Source organism: Colias philodice, chromosome 22 (genome assembly GCF_061535455.1).
Source record: "Colias philodice isolate Cphi_HAF_F1 chromosome 22, ilColPhil1 Martin Lab GWU primary, whole genome shotgun sequence".
Lineage (NCBI taxonomy): Eukaryota > Metazoa > Arthropoda > Insecta > Lepidoptera > Pieridae > Colias > Colias philodice.
The window spans coordinates 3,135,794-3,158,412 of NC_143107.1; the positions used below are offsets into that span (position 1 = coordinate 3,135,794).

At 39.0% G+C, this 22,619-nt stretch overlaps 1 protein-coding gene across 1 annotated transcript; it reads right to left on the reverse strand.

Moving 5' to 3' along the window:
* Nucleotides 1–19,233: 19,233 nt before the first annotated feature.
* LOC149478369 (uncharacterized) lies at nt 19,234–20,357 on the reverse strand. The gene has a single exon (XM_089709249.1). It carries the CDS (start codon nt 20,009–20,011, stop codon nt 19,253–19,255), a length of 759 nt encoding a protein of 252 aa, XP_089565375.1. The 5' UTR covers nt 20,012–20,357; the 3' UTR covers nt 19,234–19,252.
* Nucleotides 20,358–22,619: the final 2,262 nt, after the last annotated feature.

Genomic DNA, 22,619 nt, shown 5'->3' on the forward strand with positions numbered 1-22,619 from the left:
TATCCTCACGAGCCGTGCGGGGCACTGGGTGGCGGTAAGGATCTTATATATAAGACCCTCATGCCAGACGCGGTCGAAAGCCTTTTCGATGTCCAACAGTACTGCAACCGCTCTCTCATTCTTGTTCAAAGCGGAGCTAAGGTGGTGCAATACTCTTGTCACCTGAAGGGTGGTACTATGTGCCTCGCGAAAGCCGAATTGCTCAGCGCGAGGCGACACGTACGGGCGCAGCATCGGCAACAGCAATGACTCGAATACTTTGGAGACTGTGCTCAACAGAGTAATGGGTCGATAGCTGCTCGGTAAGGAAGCATTCTTTCCTGGTTTGGGGATCATTATTACGCGTCCGGTCTTCCACACTGAAGGGAAATGACCGGAGCGTAATATACCGTTAAACAGCCGCGACAGAGCCGCGACTGTTTTACGGGGGAGGTGGCGCAGGGATTCATTCGTCACGCCGTCCGCGCCGGGCGCTTTGCGCAACTTTGTACGCGAAATCGCACGGCGGACGGCGGACGGGGACGTGAAGAATGCTTCCTCAGCGAGTGGCATCGGTGAATTTAAAAAACTCGTTAGGTATTCGTTCACTGCCGTTGCGTGGGCGGCGTTCGACGGCGTCAGGGGGTTCGGCTGGAAAACTTGTGCCAGGTGTTCGGCAAACAAGTCAGCGCGACCCTGAGGGCTATATACATAAGTACCTGCGGAGTCGGTGAGTGGGCGCGCGGGGGCGGTTGAGGATTTGAACCTGCGACAGAGTCGATGAAGCGACGGCCAGTCCTCGGCGGCCTGTTCGAGCGACCGGTGCCAGCCCTCGCTTTTGTGCTCCTCAAGCGCCTTGCTAACCTGTTCTCGCAAACGAACAAGTTGCCGCTTGAGGGTCGGGCAGCGAGTTCGCTGCCATTGCCGTCGCAGAGCTCGCTTCCTCTGGATAAGGTTTTTGAGGTAACCAGGAAGAGGGGGGAGACGGGAGGTGGACGGTTTGTGTGTCGTGGCTCGGACGAGGGCGGTTTGTAGTGTATCTTGCAAATCATTCGCAAACATCTCCACATCCGCGGCGCTTGTAACCGCGCGTGCGGGGGTGGAGCGCTCAAGCGTGCTTGCGAATAACTTCCAATTTACACATCGGAGGGAGCGGGATGGGGCGATTGCCGGACTGTCTGCAGCGAACTCGGCCAATACCGGCAGATGGTCTGAGTCGAGTTCGTCCACAATGACAGTTTGCGTTATCGACTGGCGGACCACATTGTGGATCGAAAAGTCGATAATATCCGCGCGGTGGGAGTCATTATCGGGATAGTGAGTGGGTTCAGGAGGGCCCTCTATCACGATATTGTTATAATCAATAAGGTTATAGAGGGCGTTGCCGTTGTGGCAGTTGAAGCGAGACAGCCAGTGCGTATGCTTGCTATTCCAGTCACCCGCAGCGAACGTCGGCACGTCCGAGGCGAAAAGTCGTTTCACCTCGTTCGTGTCGACACTCCCCGCAGGCGGTCTGTATATAGCATACATACGTATTCTGCCACATGGAAGTTCCGCTTCAACGCCAAGCGCGGAAAATGACTGGGATGTGAAGGCAGGGAGGGGGGTGTGGGGAATGGACCGACGGATTAGGATCGCAAGCCCGCGGTATCGCCTGCCAGTAGGCGATACCTCGTCCCTGCGATAAACTACATACCCGGACGCGCTCAGCTTCGACGAGGGCCCCAGCTGCGTCTCGTTGATTAGCGCTACATCGACGTTTTGCTCCCGCATTATGTGGCGGAGCAGAGGCTTCTTATGCGCCGGCACCATAGTGCGGGCGTTCCAGTACAGCAGCCTGAGCGCTACTGCTGTAGGAGGCTGAGGAGGCCCTGCATGACGATGGGTACGGGGTCCGTCCCCTCCTCTAAGGCGCTCAGGACACTCTGGAGTACTAGCGACGCCGCTCGGATCACCGCTCGTTTCGCGGGATCGGCAGGCGTCGCTAGTGGGCGCTGTGGTGCCGACGTTGAGGTCGTCGGCTGTGTTCGGCTGTGCTCGGGAGCCGAAGTTGTACTCGGCTCCGTTCGGGGGCGCTCGGCTGTCGTCGGCATTGCACGACGTTGCGCCGGCGGAATGTGCGCGGGCGGGCCGGCATGGGGCACTGTGGCGGTGTCGCTCCGAGGGGGCTGCGAGCGGGATTTTTTCCCGCGTCCCCCCCGTTTGCGTTTTGCGGGGGCGGCGGAGGCGGGGTTCGCCGCCGCCATGAGGCCGCTGGTGTGCGCTTCTCCGCGCGGCACCGGCTGGACGGGTGCGGGTGGCGCTACTGGCGCGCTGGGTCGAGCGGCCGGCGCGGTGCGCGGCTGCTGCTGTGCGTGGGTGGTGGTGGTGGTGCGCGCGATGGGGCCCGCCTTTTTATTGCGGGCCTCGCGCCGCATCACTGGGCACGAAGCGTGGTTGGCCGGGTGCGGCCCGCCACAGTTGGCGCACCGTGGGGGGGCGTCCGCGGGCCGATTGCAGTCAGCCGCGGTGTGCCCCTCCCCACAACGCACACAGGCAAGCGGCCTGTGGCAATTGTGGGAGGAGTGTCTAAACCCCTGACAGCGGTGGCATTGCGCCGGGCCCCGCTTTGAGCGCCACGCCTCGATGATTACCCCGGGCATGTGCATCAACTCGTTGACATCGTAGATGCCCGGGGTGAGATTCGGTGTTTTCCTTAGGATCGCAAGGAAGAGGCATCCAGGGCGCCCCTTCCTAGCGCGGATGGGCCGCGCGAACTCTGGGTCGTACCCTAATTCGCGCAGCGCGGCAAGCAGCTCGTCTGGCTGCGTGTTATGCGGTAGCCCGCGGATCGCCACCTTTATACTGCGCTCGGCTTCGGGGGAGTACGAGAACCAACTTATGTCGGTCCCCTCCCCCTCTATGCGGCGCAGGTATCGGTCGATTGCGCGGTACTCGGCTTCGTCTTTTGGGGTGAAGCGCACGCCCGTGCCATAGGCGCGCGCGCTCACCTGGTGTCCAATTATGTGGGTTAGCTCCCGCATGTGGGTCGCCCAGTTCGGGAACGACTCCACGATGATAGGCGGGAACCTTTTGGCAGCTGCGGCGCTAGTTGGCACTGCTGTGCGCGCGGGCGGCTGCGCGGGCGGCTGCGCGGGTGGCTGCGCGGGCGGCCGCGCGGGCGTAGTGCCGCGGTTTGCTGCTGGCGGCGGTTGTAGCCCGGAAGGGCCGGGCTGCGGCTCCTCGGCCGCTCCGACGTCGATGCGGCGGGGGCGGCGCGGGTCCCGCGGGTGGAGCGGTTTGCTCGAGGCGGCGCCTGCACTTACCGCGGCATAGGTGGCGGGTTGCGGTGCGGGCGCGATGGCAGTATCCATCGCAGTGGCGACGGCGGGGGCGGCGACGGTGAGGGCGGGAGTCTGGCAAGGCCGCTTGGCCTGTGCCGACTCGACCGGCTCCTCATCTTCGTCGCTGCTACTGATGAGGCGACGGCGCCGCGCTCGCGGCTTGCTAGGCGGGATCGGCACGGAGGCAAGCCTGTCTAACAAGACCTGCTCGTCCTCCGGCGATGGCTCCTCCCAACAACCGGGCGGCATTCGCGCCAGGTCGCCTCTTCTCATTTCAATATATGACGCTAGCCATCCGCGCAGCTTATATGAAAGGAGGCCCGACTGCACGAACCGATCAATCATCGCTACGTCCGACAAATATGCGGTGCGCGGCGATGTAGTCTGGTTCGCGCCGGACTCGTCCTCAGCAGCGGCGGCGGGCCTGGGTGTCTCCCACAGCGGGGCGGGCTGCCAAAACGGGTGGGAGGGGCGTCCGGGAGCGGAGCTCGACCGGACTGCTCCATAGCGGTCTCTTCTCACGATGAAGCGCGGGCGCGATAATCGCGCGGATCGCGCGGGAGTCGCGTGCATTACTGCAGCGTCCTCCGTGTGGCCCTGAGAAGGGCCTTTACGGTCGAGTGCTTCGGCGAAGCACTGGGGCGTCCGTCTGTGCTGTCTCAACAGCTACGGCCGCATCACCGCCCTCTCCGCTTTTCGGCTTTCACCGTCAAACGGCAGACGGTGCTGCGGAACGTACCTGGGCTTCAACGAGCACGGGCGAACTCCTCAGTGGGGCGACTAACACTGACTTTACAAACACGAAAGAAGCGCAGTACGCACGAGGGAAACAGTAAGACACGAACACGACACAGTTGGTATAAGCACGGGCATATATCAAAAGGCGACGGACGTGGCCTTCCATAAAATATTTACAAATTTCACACGTTATATACAATCTTATCCTACTTAAAACTACGGTAGGTACGATGAGCAACATGAGCGTAAGGGCACAATACGCCCCGCCCACTCGACCCCACTACCGCGGCCCGGTGCCGTTTTCGCTGGGTATAGCGCGCATCACTGGCAGCGCGCTCTCCAATGCCCGTCGCTCGGCACCGCCGTTGTCCACGTAGTCGCCGTCCGCAACAGATATGCTGGGCCGTATTTGAGAAAGTAAATAACTTTTTTTTACGCTGCAATAGGGGAGCGCTTGGCCACGATCTCGCCTGATGGTAAGCTGAGATGTGGCCTAAGATGGAGCGCGCTTCCCTAGAATGTACCTGTTCACTCTTCTCTTTAAACTATAATAATTACGCACCTATCTTAATTATATTTAATTTTAGGTATTGATTTTATGCCATTCATATTTTGTTGTTTTATTTTATTATCGATAGCTGATAATAATTAAGTGTAAATTATGTGCATTTATCGTAAATAGACTGTCTAATTCAGAAAACAGAAATATTTGCAAAATGGTTATTTTAAATTTGACAATTGTTTATTATATTAGGGATAATCAAGGGAATAATAGTGGTTTATTTTATAAAAATGTAAGTACGTCACTGCTTAAGTAATAATTAAGAGGTCAAAGGTGAGTAAAATTGATAAGATATGAAGTATATTTAATTATTTATACTAATAATGATACATTATTGACACATACTCTTACATTTATGTTTTGCAGCCCATTGTTAAAAACCTTACCGTGCATTTACATCAAAATGAACATAGAGCTAGAGTAGAGCATTCTTTCGTGTTCTTTTAGTGTAAACGAAAACTCATATTCAGTATTGTTCAGTATTAGAACATTGCATAGAATCTTTTCGAACGCACTAAGAGCAATGAAATAATACTTTACGCCTGTTTACACTAAAATAATTCAACATAGTGGAGCTAGAATGAGCATTCGCTCGTTTGATGTAAATGCACGTTATATTAGGTCACACATAAACATTTGTAAATGTATATAACTATAACCTATTGAAATCAAAAGCGAATACGCATAAAAACAGCAAACGTTATTCTGCCTCAACCTTACCCATTTAAGCGCGTCACACACGGTGAAGATACTATACTATTTTATCTTAAGATACTGTTATATTTTATATTACAGTATCTTAACGCATCCGGTATCAGCGTTCGGACCATCATTTTTCTTTTTGTCGTTGCGTACTAAAACCCCTGTAGAACCGCCATCCTGTTACAAATGACCCACGGATGCGTTAAGATACTGTAATATAAAATATAACAGTATCTTAAGATAAAATATTATAGTATCTTCACCGTGTGTGACGCGCTTTATTCTCTACCCTTATCACTAAGGTATAAACAGCTTAGTTCTAACCTATTTTCATATAGATAGAATATATTTATAAAATTTCGTAAAAATGATTCAAACAGGTTTGGACTAACTAACACTCTGACACGAGAATTTTACATAAATATTATGTTGCTGTAAAATTGTAGAAACCGTTAGATTATAATCTACTTTTTTATTCCTCAAGCGGCGCATTTTTATAATAATTTAGTAAGTAAATCCGCAAGATTAAGTATTTTAAAGCTAATGTGTTATTCTCATAAGTTCTCATGTTTGTAACGTATATTATTGTAAAGTTTCATCCAAATTCGTCCAGTTCATTTTGAGACTCGTGAAAGAACTCAAAGAGTCACAAACATCTATCCTCATAAACTTTCGCATTTTAAATATTTATATCACTATGTTATGACGATTCAAAAGTTCTTCTAGAAGAAGTCTTATTGAATTAATAAATGTTTGATTTTGCGAATAAAACAGAACGCCAATTGTAGCTTAAAATCAGCGGGAAGTTATTCAATACAATAGCTACCAATAAATCACGGTCTGAGGATTCCGCATTTTGTTGCTTGCGTTGGGAATACCTGGCGTTGCGATTCTTGTGAGGATTTAAACTTGTACACACGGTTCTTAAGACTTATAAATTATTATCTATACTAATATTATAAAGCTGAAGAGTTGGTTTGTTTGAACGCGCTAATCTCAGCAATTTCTGGTCCGATTTGAAAAATTATTTCGTTGTTAGATAGCCCATTTATCGAGGAAGGCTACAGGCTATAATCATCACGCTAAGACCAACAGGAGCTGAGCAATGCAGGTGAAACCGCGGGACACAGCTAGTAATCTATATATAAAAACTAGCTTTCCGCCCGCGGCTTCGTCCGCTTTGTGCTTTAAACTATCCTATCTCTCAAGTTGGATCGAACTGCACATGGTGTGCGAATTTTATTATAATCGGTTAAGTGGTTTATTAGTCCATTGAGGACAAACATTGTGACACGAGATTTATATATATATATTAAGATAAGATAAGATGAATCCCTATTTCCCTTGGTCACGGCATCACGAGTGAACTGGTGGACCGATTTAGATAATTCTTTTTTATAATATTCCTTGAAGTACGAAGATGGTTCTTACGGAGAGAAAACGTAAACATGTACCGCGGGCGAAGCCGGGGCGGACCGCTAGTTAATAATAGTTGATTTTTGACAGAATTTATGATACGGATAAAGTAACTTATAACATTGGTAGAAATCATTTATTATTTGGGACTAGAAAATAATATCCGGCTATATTTTTAGAACATTACGTATTTATTTATGTAACAGACAACTGGTTAAATCAGCCATTTCTTTAATAAGTCTTTATTAATTGGAGCCTTTTTTATTACCTTTCTTAAACGATACGGCGTTGTTAATAATGCAGAAAGTTACATAAACTGTACTGTCTAATCAAGAGCTTATTCAAAAGGCAGATTTAACCAGATAGCTGCGACATATACAGGGTGGAAATTTCAATCGGCCACGAACGTACTTAAAATAATGGAAATAGGAAACTTTCACATAGGAAACTTTCCTTTATTTTTGAAAATGAATAGAACTTCATTTAAAGGGAGAGGGAGAGTGAGAGGGAGAGGGAGATGGAGATGGAGAGTGAGAGTGAGAGTGAGAGTGAGAGTGAGAGGGAGAGGGAGAGGGTGAGGGAGAGGGAGAGGGAGAGGGAGAGGGAGAGTGAGAGGGAGAGGGAGAGGGAGAGTGAGAGGGAGAGGGAGAGTGAGAGGGAGAGGGAGAGTGCGAGTGAGAGGGAGAGGGAGAGGGAGAGGGAGAGGGAGAGGGAGAGGGAGAGGGAGAGGGAGAGGGAGAGGGAGAGGGAGAGGAAGAGGGAGAGGGAGAGGGAAAGGGAGAGGGAGAGGGAGAGGGAGAGGGAGAGGGAGAGGGAGTGGGAGAGGGAGAGGGAGAGGGAGAGGGAGAGGGAGAGGGAGAGGGAGAGGGAGAGGGAGAGGGAGAGGGAGAGGGAGAGGGAGAGGGAGAGGGAGAGGGAGAGGGAGAGGGAGAGGGAGAGGGAGAGGGAGAGGGAGAGGGAGAGGGAGAGGGAGAGGGAGAGGGAGAGGGAGAGGGAGAGGGAGAGGGAGAGGGAGAGGGAGAGGGAGAGGGAGAGGGAGAGGGAGAGGGAGAGGGAGAGGGAGAGTGAGAGTGAGAGGTAGAGGGAGAGATAAGATGCTTAAATGTTTACAGGCAATGTGATATAGCTGCAAATTGCAATGTTGTATATTATGTAATCCTTAGCTACCAATCAATAATTAAATAGGATAAAACGAGTAGGTAGATCAAATAACTACGTAGAATCAAGCAAGCTAATATTTGTAAATAATGGTCGATAGTAAAACGTATTTCTTGCAATAAACTAGTCAGTCGTTTACGCCCGTATTGTTTCAATTTGGAAGGAATAAAACTGCAAATCGATGGGTTTTACGATTCAAATATTGGTAGTATGTAAATTTAAATTATCTGGGAATGGATAAGGATTTCTGTACATGTGTGAGCTAAGCTGTAATGTGATTAGATGGATATCCTTTGTTTCTGGAATATGTGCATATTTTATTTGACTGGAGACGAATTCATACGATAAACTATTTTATTGCACTATTATTTATAACTATTTTATGCAAACTATTATATTAAACACGTTGGCGTTTATGGTATGAATAGCGAATCCTTTACTGAAGACAATATAAAAGTAAAAATAAATAAATACTGTAAGCAAAATAAACCATTTTTTTAGTCGGATTTCTTCAAATAGGTATAAGATAACAACATAATGGCACAAATTGTATTTAAAAATATCACTCTTATTTCTTTCATTTATCAAACAATAAGAGGAATAAAAAGGAGCAAATGTTTACAAAATAACTGTAACAGTGTAATAAGTAATAACACTTATAATTAAAGCTGAAACATAATAAAGTGAAACGTAAAGTAAAACTTTCAATGGTAAATTGTAAAATGAAAAATGTTAGTAAAAGAAATTCACTTTAGGGATGTTATAATCGTATTTGGAATTTAAATTATCCGAATAAATTTCATACTTTGTATCTATACTAATTAATATTATAAAACTGAAGAGTTTGTTTGTTTGAACGCGAATTACTGGTCCGATTTGAATCACGCTAAGAGTTAAGACCAACAGGAGCGGAGCCACGCGGGTGAAACCGCGGAGCACAGCTAGTTTTAAATAAAATAAAGAATCAAACAAACCTCATCAGCTTTATAATATTAGTATAGATTTGCAATGTTGAGCTCTACATTATTATTAAAATGAAGACTAAAAAGCATCTTTAAAATAGTGTTTCTATTGAGAAAATGACAAAGCAGAAAAGAACAATATCACAAAAAGGCATCATTTGTACAAAAGGAGGCCTTATTGCTTAACAGCAATTTCTACCAGGCAACCTGGTAGGAAAGGAAATGTACGATTATAATATGACTATTTTATATCCGGATAAACATTATAATATGCGTACAACACTAGTTTAAACTATTATATTCCTTTGAGTAAATATAAGGATAATGGAATACATGTATTTCATACATTATGCGTTTATTCTGTTCACGTGAAAAAGAGTTTTGTGTCTACATTTTTGCTATTAAAGTAACGGTATAATTTTTGAATGCGTTATAATAAAAATATAAATATTTTTTTCTTAATATAGACGAATTGCTTGTTATAAAATGGACATTCTATGAACATTCTAAAAATATATCTACATAATATATGCTGTATCAAATTTATCTAAGAACACTATACTTGTATATTTCTTCTATTATACAAGTTTTATGATATTTCTTATATTATTTTCAAAACAAATCTAATTTTAAAATGTTATTTTGTACCACTTATCATTTTAGAAACATAATATCGTAGACCTTACTTATTATACCTATTCCTCTATTACCAATAAGCTTAGAAATAGACGCAGTTGTCACATCTCTCCAAAAACACGAATTCATGAATCCAACATTCATAAAATGCACGTCAAAAACAACCAAGAGCTATCCAAATGGTTCTACAATCGAACGAAGAATGGTTTTCTTTTTAGTGACCGGATATTGCAACCAGTCAACTGTGCCTCCCGGCTGATGTTTCACGCTTCGAATTTGAGGTCAGCTTATAGTAGTTATATTGGCTTTACTGGATTGATACATTAGTTAGTGAGTACTCGAATGGTAATTGATATCAGATATGAAAATGCCTAAGCAAATATTTATTTATTTATTTATAATACTTTATTGTACAAAACAATGTAGGAAATCTAGTACAATCTAATAAGGTACAAATTTTTTTCACAATGGGCGGCCTTATTGCTACACAGCAATCTCGGCCAGGCAACATATTGATTGTCAAGGACTAAAAAAATAGTGGTTTCTAGCTTAGATAAATAGAATCCTCAGTATTGAGAGGATTACCATTCGGACATAATATAGTGGCTTTTTGAAGTGTAAGCATCAAAGTTTTTCATTATAAAGACGCTACATATTAAAGTTTGAAACAGAATGAATTATTTAATCCAAATATTAGCAGTAAAACAAAGCAGTAAAACAAACAACGGCTAAGAGCTACAGCGGCACGTCAACACTTTATACATTTTAATTTCTACTTTTAAGTTTCGAGAAAATTCAATTTAAAAACTACTTACGTCGCTGCAGACACGTACTAGGCGCCCAGAAGTAGCTAGGATGTAAGTGACTGCTCTTGGCTGTGAATTGTGATCGATTACCGACCGTGTTCATACTTCAAATATATGTAAATGATATCTTGAAATGTTTCTGGAGTCCTATGACAAGGGATTTGAATATCTACGAATTTTAAAATAAAACGGGAATGTTGAAAGTTAATACATATTCCGAGTTTGCGGTACGTTTTACATATTTATGAAGTAACTACAGACGTATATGTGGTGAGTAAAATAGGCAAATACGCACACATAGTTAGTAGGTATAATAATATTATATCAAATATATAATTTAAATTAACACAACCATACAAGACCAAAATGTTTCCAATCAACCCCGATGAAACTAATTAAAAATGATGTTCACCAAAACAGATGTGAGACGCTCTACATTACAAATATTAACGACAACTTAGAATAGAATGACACGGAATGCTTATAATTATTACCACGTAATAATCGGTAAACCAGGGAAACATAATTATTATCTACTGAAATACATTTAGCACATTGTCTTGCTAATTTTCTGTGATTTCTTAATTTCGTTATTTTAACGTAGAGGATTAATTCGCTCAGAACTAATAAGTTACACTTATTTCTTGATCAAAAATACAAAATAACACAATAAATACTACGAATGTCTACTTATAATCTGTTCTCCCCATATTCTATTACCACGCATAGCGATTTAGTATAAAAAATATTTTCATGTAAGTCCATAGAACTTAACAAAGGCAGTACATTTATTTTCCTTTCGTAAACGTTGACAGGTATACGTGTTATATGCACCCACGTGCGTTGTCATCATTTATCAAAGTTAAGAAAATCGCAGCTGTTTTCATGTACATTGTACTTACATACATGTTTCTGAAACTGTGTACGGTTTATTCATTTTTATTTACGTAACTCCGACTGTTGTTGCAAGTTGTTGAAATAATGTATTGGTAAATGAGATAAATAGTTTGATAGTGATTTATATTTTTAGTATAGTCATAGAGTAATTAATACCTAGTAGCTTAGCTCTAATCTACAAATGTGTGTAATTTGTTTAGACTGGCCCTAAACGGGAAACAAAAGGCTCGAGGAACTATGAAGAACATAGTTCTGTACATCCAAACTAGTATTTACTCCTAAAGTAGTAACTTTCATGCGTATTTACTTTCTTCTATTCATTTATATTACGTTATGTATATTTATATGTACTATATTATTATGTTTCAACGTGATACACAGTGTGGGTACATCATTTATTATGCCCAGTCCGTCTTCTAAAACGAAAATATTACCAAAACATTTATTCCGTCCGCAGAAATGCAAATACCTGGCACGCTCGGATCATTTATAATGTCAGCTAAATCCACCGGTGGACACTTGTAGCTCTAGTAAGCTTACTGTTTAAAAAATATTACGTAATTTGAACGGGTGAAACCTGCATGCCGTGAGTAGATGTTAAAGCAGTTTTATTTCCAGTGTGGATAAAGGACAGCGCTATAAAGGTCGTATAGCGCCATCAATGGAAATAATGCTGCTTTAATGGTACTTTCAGACGCGTGACAAGCAGTCTGGCAAGCAGCCCGGCAAGTAGCCCGGCAAGCAGCCCGAGCGCGAACAAACAAACACGGGCGCACGCAGAAACAACATTTTTACATGCTTGTGCCCGTGCTTGTGCTCGTTGAATGTCACTTTGAACGCAAGCGTCTGAACCCACCTTATGACATCATGGTGTTGCCCTAGACACTGTTGCATGAAATGCCAACGAAGATGATTCTATTCATTTTGATCGAAGTGAAATTGATTATGAAATGTACTAAGTATCTTATGTGTGTCTCTTTTTATTTATACTAAGTACAAAATTGAACTATCTGGGCGTAGAAAACGAAAAAACTACATAAAATTTGATTTTCATGTAACACAGCTTTTCAAGCGTTTCGGGAATTTTTGGGCTACGTGTAATTTTATTAACAATGAAGTTTTCCTGTAGTTCATTGACTGAATGAACTGAATATACTGCAGTTTTTGTGTAAAAAAAGTTAAATAAACATGCCAATGTGCCATATTTGTGGACAGTGGAAATTACGATAACCATTATTTAATTTTATAAGGTAGTGGCCTTTCCTTCCAAGCCAGAGGTTCGATTCCCACCCGGGGCAAATATTTGTGTGATGAACATAGATGTTTGCTCTGTGTCTGGGTGGTAATTATCTATACGTATAAGTATTTATTTAAAATTATATAATATGTATGTTTATCATCCATCTGGTTTCCATAACACAAGCAAAATCTAAGTATGGGATCAGATCGTGCCGTGTTTGAAAGTTATTGTGAAATATTTAATATTAAATTAATTAAAGAACTTCATACTTGCAGGATGCTTTTCCAACCGGAGATGTGATACAGCCACAGGATACAGCTATGCTACGAGAATGTAATAGCGATGCTATGAAACTATGTGACCATTTCCACTAATGCTATACTATGATGTTCTTATAAAGATGTGCTGCAAAGTACATAGTTTTGGGAGGAAGATACGCAGATCGAGCTATACGATGTATCGATGCACGGCGCATTGCAATGCTTTTTTTGTCCAAAAAAAGACGCTATGCCTTTAAGCCACACCTCCGAGCCCGTCAGAGTGGGGAGCGTGAGGTTTTTCGTTACGCAATTTCTGGATTCGGTCCCCGCGCTCAAGGCACGCGATAGAAGCTATGCAACAGCTTAAAAAGTGGTAAATATGTAAACTTTCTTTGCCTGATAGAGCAGTCAAAGTAACCTTCTCTATATATTTTCTTCGTCTTGATTTTGTAATGTATTTAACGTATGTAATTTTTGTTATGTATGAATGAATTGTGAAATATTAATGATACGAGGAATAATGTGAATGAATAAGAAATGTATTGAGTAGAACAAAATTTAATGAAGTAAAGATTAAGTGACATATAAAATGTATAATGTATTTAAATAATTTGCATTAACAAATGACGGCTAAACATGCTGTAATAATGTATTTTAACACCTTTGTATTACCATGTTTACTTGCATTATTGCATATAAACAATAGGTAATTGTTTTTAAACAGCTTTCATATTATAATAATCCAAATTAATAGCAACGTTTGATTCACATATTCAGCTCTTCCTACCTCACACATACCATAAAATAAAATTTTATCAATATAGTTCAATGAAAGTCAACTGATTGACGTCACAACTTATCGAAACGTCACCTCGCCATAAAAATATTGACTTGAAAATGTATCACAGTTATATTTCGTCCAAAACTGCTGCGATATGACAAAAGGGACCGGATTTTTGGGCATAAATTTATTGAAAACGGTTATCGCCTTCCAGTAAATTATTTTACGGAGTTGATCTATGGGTAGGGGTTATATGGCTTCATAATGTGCTTAGATATTGTGCTATGAATAAATATGTATGGTCAATATCGTTCTTTTGTTTGTTTAAAATTCATTGTAGATAGATGGTGCTTTTGAGGAGAAGAAAATGATGCTTTACATATTGTATGATAAGGTTCTTTAATGATAATAATGAGGCTAATTTGCAATATTTGTTATGATTTAAGTATTATATATGTATTTGATAGAATTGTCGATTATTTGTATACGTATGTCTCCAAATATTACTTATAATATTAAGGGATTAATTTCAGTCTCATCATAAAGTAAACTTAAAAAATTAGCCTATCCATATATTGGCTTTTTTAAATTCTGAAATTTATGTTAGTATTTCTTTTCGATTTTTGCAATGTATAAATCCTAGGGAAGGTCCTCTTAACACAGATATTACCTAGTAAGGAGGTCTGAACTTTATTCTAATGTAACAAAATCATGTACGAATTCATAGAGGTTTTTTTAATATCCTTTGAACTGTTCATGCTATGTACCTCTATGCCTAGTATGGGGACTATTTTAAGGTCTACTTATATTTCTTTTACTTGCTTGTTATTTAATTAGTAGTTAGAACTAAAATCTAAGTTACTCGAAACGTTTATCAATAAATCATCATTCTCAAGTCTGGGGACAATATCTAACGAACTGCTAGCGAATTTAGTTTCAAGATGATTTATGAAAGCTAGATGTACCACAGTGTAATTAATAAACAGATGTTACTTAAATAATTAAACATCTCTAATCCAATATTTCAGTTGGACAAAAACAAATTGCAGCTCATGATTAATATTTTACAGCTCTAATACCTTGCTTACACTATTTACATGGAATTTAATTTTACTCTTGGCTTGCACTTAAAAGTATAATCACTCGGAATTTGACCTTAATGTGTGGGTTATAGAATTGATAATGGAGTGTATGTGTATGGTTGTTTGGACTGTTTTCAATTGGGTTGGTGAGAAGATGATGAATGCGGACCAGCACATGCTTTAAACCAAAACCGTTTTATCCCAAAAAACATCAAGGATTTATGGTTATCTGGATATACCATTGCACATAGATTTAGCAAAGAAATATGTATGTCTCTGGTTAGTAATGTTTAGTGGCGATGTTTGCAGCTTTTTATCGGGCGGGTGATATTTTTGGTAAGGATCTAGACTTGTTTTAGGATTTACTATTGAAGTCGTAATTGTACAAACAATTACGGCTATAGAGATTTTCTACGATTAAACATATTATGTGTATTGTGATCCAACACATAGAATAGGATCGATTCAGTGCCATTATATATATATATTTGAGTTCATATATGTTTAAAACAATGTTAAGCCACAACGTCTCTATTTAAATTTGATGTAAGAGTCTTAAATAAAATAAACAGTTGTTGAAATGCAAAAAGGATTTCTAAATGAACGCATTTTTCTGCATATAAATAAATAGTAAAAATATGATATAAAATCGGCATATCTAGAAATAAGTGTCAACGACTAAGCCGTAGTACATATTGTATTATTCGTGCGTAAATCCAGTGGACATATTCAATTTCACGGGCAACCACGCGCGGGTATAAACAACGGGCAAGCGATGTGTGTCAATTGCTTGATGCCGCGCTGTGTGGACGAGGCTTTAGGAGGATTTCAATACTAATGTATGAGCATTTATTCGCGTATTTTTTTCTAATAGACAGAGTTCAAATGTATGAAAGGTATGTTACGGTTTGATGTTGTGCTGTGTAGACGGGGCTTTAGGAGGATTTTAATACTAATGTATGAGCATTTATACGCGTATTTTATTTAAAAGGTAGATTTAAAATTTGGAATTATATAATATATTGTGTCAAGTTTGATTCCTTGATTTCGCGCTATGTGGACGGGGCTTTAGGAGGATTACAATACTAATATACGTGCGTTGTTCCGTGTATTTTTTATCAGGTAGAGTTCAAATGTTAATTGTGTCAAGTTTTAATGTTTGATGCAGTGCTGTGTTGACGGGGCTTTAGGAGAATTTTAATACAAAAATATATGTGTGTCACGATTATTCGCTGTATTTTTCTGCCAACACAGGAGCCCGAATATGGTTCGGTTAAAACATTAGGGCTTAAGCAAATAAGGTGTGTCACTTGTTATGGTCGCGGTGTAGACGGGGCTTACGTAGGATTTTAATACTGATGTTTGTCCAAGTATTTTTAAGGACAGTATTCAAATAAAATTAAACAAAAATTCAGGTTTGGTTAAAGCAAAAACGAGTATATACAGTAATTAATAAAGTTTAATTCTTATTGTTGTTTTTGATGAATTTTTCTTACACACGGGTTTACTAAATCCATAGACTAATAAAAAATAAAATAAAATAAAATAAGCCTTTATTACTGCAAAAACATTACAAACTACTACAAAAAACTTATACTACTAAATGCCGTTGACAATATTCCTTATTTATTCCTATATTATATTGTATATTATTTTAGACGTTTTTAAAACTATTTTCTCTATTATATTATTTCATTAGCTGTTAATCTATATAATCGGCAAACTTGTTTCTTCTATGGCAGCTTGTCTTCCGACAAAGGCCTCCTCTAAGGATTTCCATTTTGCTCTATTTTTAGCTATTCTGATCCATTCCGGGCCAGCTATCTTTTTAATATCATCTTCCCACCGCTTGAACTGTCTTCCCCTTTTCCGTATACCATCGCGGGGGTACCATTCCGTTATAGTCCTTGTCCATTTTTCTTCCTTATCTCTCAACATATGTCCAGTCCATCTCCATTTGAGTATTTTAGATATAGTTTGTACATTTTTAAATTTAGTTTTACTTTTAATTATATTCAATTTTATTCTTTCTATTCTCCGAACACCAATAACGCTTCTTTCTATATTGTTTTGACATACATTTAATTTATTTAGTTGTCGATCAGTCAGTGCCCATGTTTGGCAACCATATGTTAAACATGGTAAAATGCATGTGTTGTATACTCTTCTCTTACATTCCATAGGCATTTGATTGTTTTTCATGACTTCACTTAGGGACCAGTACTTTCTCCAGGTATTTGCTACTCTTCTATCTATTTCTTTTTGCATGGTATTTGATGGCGATATTAGTTGTCCTAGATACACATATTCGTTTACATACTCTATTTCATTATTGTCTATTCTTATTATATATGTTTGTGTTGAATTTGTCATAATTTTGGTTTTAAGTGTGTTCATTGACAGCCCGGCTTTAGCACTAGCGACACTTAATTGCTGCAGCATTTGTTCTAGAACTCTTGGACACTCGGAGAACAAGATCAGATCGTCTGCAAAACGTAGGTGATTTAATTTTTCGCCGTTTATATTCAAACCGAATTCTGTCCACTGCAGACCCCTAAAAATCATCTCTAGGACAGCCGAGAATAGTTTTGGAGAAATCGGGTCGCCTTGACGAACACCTCTTTCTATTGGGAACTCTTCTCCTGTTGTTTCCAGTCTCACTTGCGCAGTACTTTTTGTGTAAATATTTTCCAACAGTCTTATATATTTCGAAGGTACTCCCTGCATGTCCAAAGCTTCCCAAATGTATTCATGTTGCAAACAATCGAAAGCCTTGTTGAAATCGACGAATCCCAAATAATATTTTTTATTGTATTCCTGATATTTTTGAATAACTTGTCTCAATACATGAATGTGATCTATCGTCGAGTAATTTCTTCGGAAACCTGCCTGCTCCTTCGGTTGGTTCTCATCGAGTGTCATAGTAATTCTAGAAAGTATAATTTTTGAAAATACTTTATAGATGTTTGAAATAAGGCTTATCGGTCTATAATTTCCGATATTCCCCTTGTCCCCTTTTTTATGCAAGAGAATTATTGTTGATCTGGTCCAGTCATGTGGGATGTACTCGGTTCTTACGATTTCATTAAATAGCTCTGTTAGATGTGGGATGATGACTGTGCTAGAACTTTTGAGAATTTCGTTTGTAATGTGGTCGGGGCCGGTAGCTTTCTCGAGCTTTAATGAATTTATAGCCCTGGCTGTCTCTTCCTTCATTATATCTGGTGTGTCTTCTTGATTAGCTCTATCCCGTTTTATCCTGAATACTTGCGAACTAGGATTAGGGTTTTGGTACAAGTTTCTATAATAATCGGAAGCAATTTTGATTATTTCTGGTCTTTTTGCAGTGCAAATCCCGTCTTTAGTCGTAACATTTGGCATCCATGATTTGATTTGATCTAGTTCCTTCAGGGCTTTTTTAGTACCTCCCGTCCTTTCAATGTACTTTCTCATTGTATTCGTTCTTCTTAGTTTTCGATCTTTCCTTATCTGTTCATTGATTTGTTTACTGATTTCTGATATTTTTTGTCTGTTAGTATTTGATTTATTCTCTCTTATCAATTCTTTCCTTACGCAAAGCAAATTTTTGGTTTCTATCGATAGTATGTTCTTTGACTTGTTTATTTTCCTAGTTTCGGTTTTGAGTGTATTTAATAACTTGTCGTATTTTTCTTGTGTTGGTATATTTTCTTTTACATTTTTAGTTAGAGAAATTTTAAGGTTATCTAAAAAAGTGTCTGTGTTTTTTATATTGTATGCGGGAGCTGCATATTTGTTATGAAATCTCCTGCTTTTATTTATATTCCCTACTTTAAAAGTGGCTCTAACCATTCTGTGGTCTGTGTTAAAATTAAGATTTTTTATTACAGTAACATCATTAAAAGCTTTCGGATTATTAGATAAAATGAAATCAATTTCATTCCTATTTAGGCCATTGGGAGAAACCCAAGTCCATTTTCTCGCAGGTTTTTTCTTAAAAAAGCTATTCAGGATACTTAATTTATTTTCCATCGAAAAAGTCACTAATTTTGTGCCATTACTACTTCTTCTGCCATATCCATATTTTCCAATAACGTATTCTTCTCCTTGATTGCATACTCCAATTTGTCCGTTAAAATCACCCATTATAATGATGTTTTTCTTGCACTTATTAAGAGTTTCTTGTAATTCTGTATAGAAAAGTTCGATTTTTTCGATGCCTTCAGGTTTGTTAGATTCGGTTGGGGCATACACTTGAATGATAGACCACGGTGTATTGTTATTTTGTGTCGGTATGTTTATATGAAGGACAGCTATTCTTTCTGAGATCCCTTTTATTTCTTCTATTTTGTCTGCCAAGTGCTTTTTAATTAGAAAACCTACTCCATACATACCCGGAGTCTAGCCTTTATAATGTAAAATATACTGTCCATTATCCAATATACCTTCTCCAAGACGTCTCATTTCGCTGATACCCAATATATCCCACTTATTTTTAGATAATGCTGTATCTAGTTCTAATAATTTTTCTGGGGTTCTCAGTGATCTAACATTCAAGGTTGCTATATAGATATTTTTCGTTTTATTCTGGGTGTTACAATTCATCCTTAGAGGGTCGTGGTCATTATCCCCCACGATGACCAGTCGGCTTGGGGGAGAGTTATTGTTAGCGCTAGTTTGATTCTCTTTTTGTTTTTTATTGGTGGAATTCCGTTTGCCGATGGTTGGTTGCTATTGGTTTGTTCCTGAAGGGTAGTTAGAAAGAGAGTTGGATCGACCACGCATTATATCAAAAGCATTTATACGGTTTACTTTAGATGATGTCAACGTTTGTTGTCTTTTTGGTTGGTTGTTAGGTTGGGGTGACATAGATACTTCCCTTTTGCGCTTATCATTATTTGTTTTGTTTTCTTTGATAACCAACTTATCGTAATTTATGTAAGCTATATTTCCCTTGTTTCTTTCTTCAATTAATTTAGGTTGTAAAGATTTTCTTATTTCTAAAACTTCTCTGGGATAATCTTCAGTAATATAAATTTGTTTATTTTTAAGAAATTTTTTCTTTTTCATGATTTCATTTTTCTTCAGGCTATTTAAAAAGGAAATTAAAATAGGCCTCGCTTTGTCACCTTCTTTATTAAACCTTCCAATGCGATGTATTTTATGAACATCACATTGTTTCACGTTTATTTCCAGATCATCTCGAAATATATCTATTACCGTATGCAACAATTCTGTAGTGGTATTATTCCTCTCCTTTATACCAAAAATTACAATATTATTGTTTCTTTTTTCCCTCTTCATATACTCTATCTCTTTCTCAAGTCGTTCTACTTTTAATTTCAAACTTTTGTTTTCCGCTACAATAGGTTCCAATTTAATATCTATTCTATCCATTATTGTAGTAGTTATGGTATCTGTTAATTTTTCTGATTGGTTTTGCATCTCAATTTTCATTTTATCAAATAACAATTGAAATTGTTCTTCCATGTTGTAATCGTATAATGAGACGCTATATCAGAGTTAAATTTATTCTATGGCAGCACTGGTGTTGTTTTGACAATGTGTCAAAGTCAAAAAGTCAAACTGACGTAATACTTGTCGTGTTTTGTAATGACATTTGACATATGTGCCGGTTTACTAACCTCACTCTTTTGCGGATAGTTTCAACTTATTTCCAGTGCAAATTTATAAATATGCCACAAATTGTTGATGTAGTTTGCACTTCACAACTGCACCGTTATTATTCGCGGCAAATTGTATTTAGTGGATTACTTGAACTATTTTTAAATAAGATTAAATGCGGACTGACAATAAAGTGATGTTTACGACTCGAGACAGCCTTATCAATATCAGCCAATCCATAGACTAAATCAGTTTAAAACCATGCATGTGATAATTAACAAACTACAGGATTTTTAATAAATGTTCTCGTACTATGAACGTTTATTTTTAACAAATTATTCCCTCAAATAAATCGTATGAAAAAGTCTCGCCTTATAAATACATTAAAAATTATTACAAAAGCACTGAATCACAATGTCTGAAATCGTTAAAAAACTTAATATCTTGTATCGGATACTTAAAATAAAAGTTAAGTGCCGTCTCGAAGTTAATAACTACTTTAATTCACTTGCAAATTTTATCGAGTATCATGAATTGTTAAAACAAATAAAAACTTTAACGTTTGCGAAGACTTTATTGTGAGAATGATAATTATGACTTTAACTATCGATTCCAGTCTTAATTAAAAAACAGGTTTTTATTTAACACTAGCTGCTCCGCGCGCCCCATGGCTCCACTCCTGTTGCCCGTAGCGTGATGAAATATAGCCTATAACCTTCCTCGATAAATGGGCTATCTAACACCGAAAGAATTTTTCAAATCGGACTAGTAGTTCCCGAGATTAGTGCGTTCAAACAAACAAACTCTTCAGCTTTATAATATTAGTATAGATACTGTTATTGGCTTTAAGCTAAGTTTGTATTTACGTAACCAACTCTTTGAGACTCGATTTTGATGAATATAAACGGTAATATTTCCAAAATATTTCATTCAAACTTGTACACTTAACAAGGATCGGTGACAATACAATAATTTCATGAGTTTAAGTGTGTTTTTTAGTTTTTTTCATATAATTTATTTCATAACAAGACTTTCGCCCTGGCTGCGCTGATTTTGTCTCCACTGGTTGAATCTGAAAAAAAAGACAAATTTCAATCAGGAATTACACAATAATACAATATCTTTTTTAATAAAAATACAGAAAATAATAAAAAAGAGAGAAACATCTAGGTATCATGTTAATTAAATAGGCGGCAAATTCAAATTCAAATTCAAATTGCTTTATTTGCAGAATGTAGAATTACAAAGATGTTTGTAGATACAGATAATATAGATCCTTAAACATTCTGCTCTTAGTTGAGCGTGCAAATATATTATCCCTAAACTAAATTATACCTACAATATTATATCCCACAACACTTATAGATCCCAATACAGTAGAAAAAAAATTATAAATTTATGTCCTGCAGATATGATATCATTTTCACATATAAAAAGCCATTTATGATAGGCAACCTTATTAACCAGGGATTATATTATAATTTTCAAGTACATATAAATATTTTTCCTTAGTTTATTGCGTAATGTGAATAAAATTTTAATGGGAATTAATATTGTGAAGGATCAGTACAAAAACGAAATTAATAGGAACGTCAAATAATTTATTTATTAAAACATACGTCCGATAATTACTTTTCTAATTACAATGCGTAAACATTGGCTTTGTTCAATGCTGAGGGCAAATCCGGTCATCGGGTTTCAAATATATAATTTAGTTGAAATTTTTATCACAAAGCTTTGATGAATTAATTATTCGTTTATGCGTTTAAATTAAATAAACACTCCCCTTTTTGTGCATATTTCTATGTAAGCAAAAAGGAAAACTGTTTATTCCACGCTGTAATGCAGTTTGTAACAAGATGTTCAAGATTTTTTTTTATTTATTATCACATTTTAACTAATAAAATTTCCTTTTTGAATAAGTTAAGGTACCTATAAGAAAATAACGTTCCTACATTTGAACAAAGTGTTTTAAAAATAATTTTAACTAAGATTAAAAATTACCCCGTAATTTTATTAATTAGGTACGTACCTACTTATGTGCTTCCAGCCTTAAGATTTCCTTTAATTTATGACGTCGTTGCTTTTAATGCACCTTATCGTCGTCTTATCAAACACACATACCTACTACCAAACTGTCAAAACACCGAAATCAAGGCGAAATCATTTCGGATGTAAGCAATAGCATTACAAACCTCCGTAACATTACTCACAATAAAATTGAATTTGATTGTTCCCAAACTATCGGAATTATCCGTACGTCTCTACACAATAGGCAGCATTGGCCCAACAAATGATCGTCGATGTTTGCCGCCATTACGGCGATTATGAATAAACATCTACAATGACAGCCGATCATAGACATTTAGTCGCTCTGCAATATAGTGATTGCCTCTACTCGCCCAACGCTGCCCATTGTGTACAGGGCCCATTACACCACTCCGGAACAAACATAAGCTATAATATTAACATT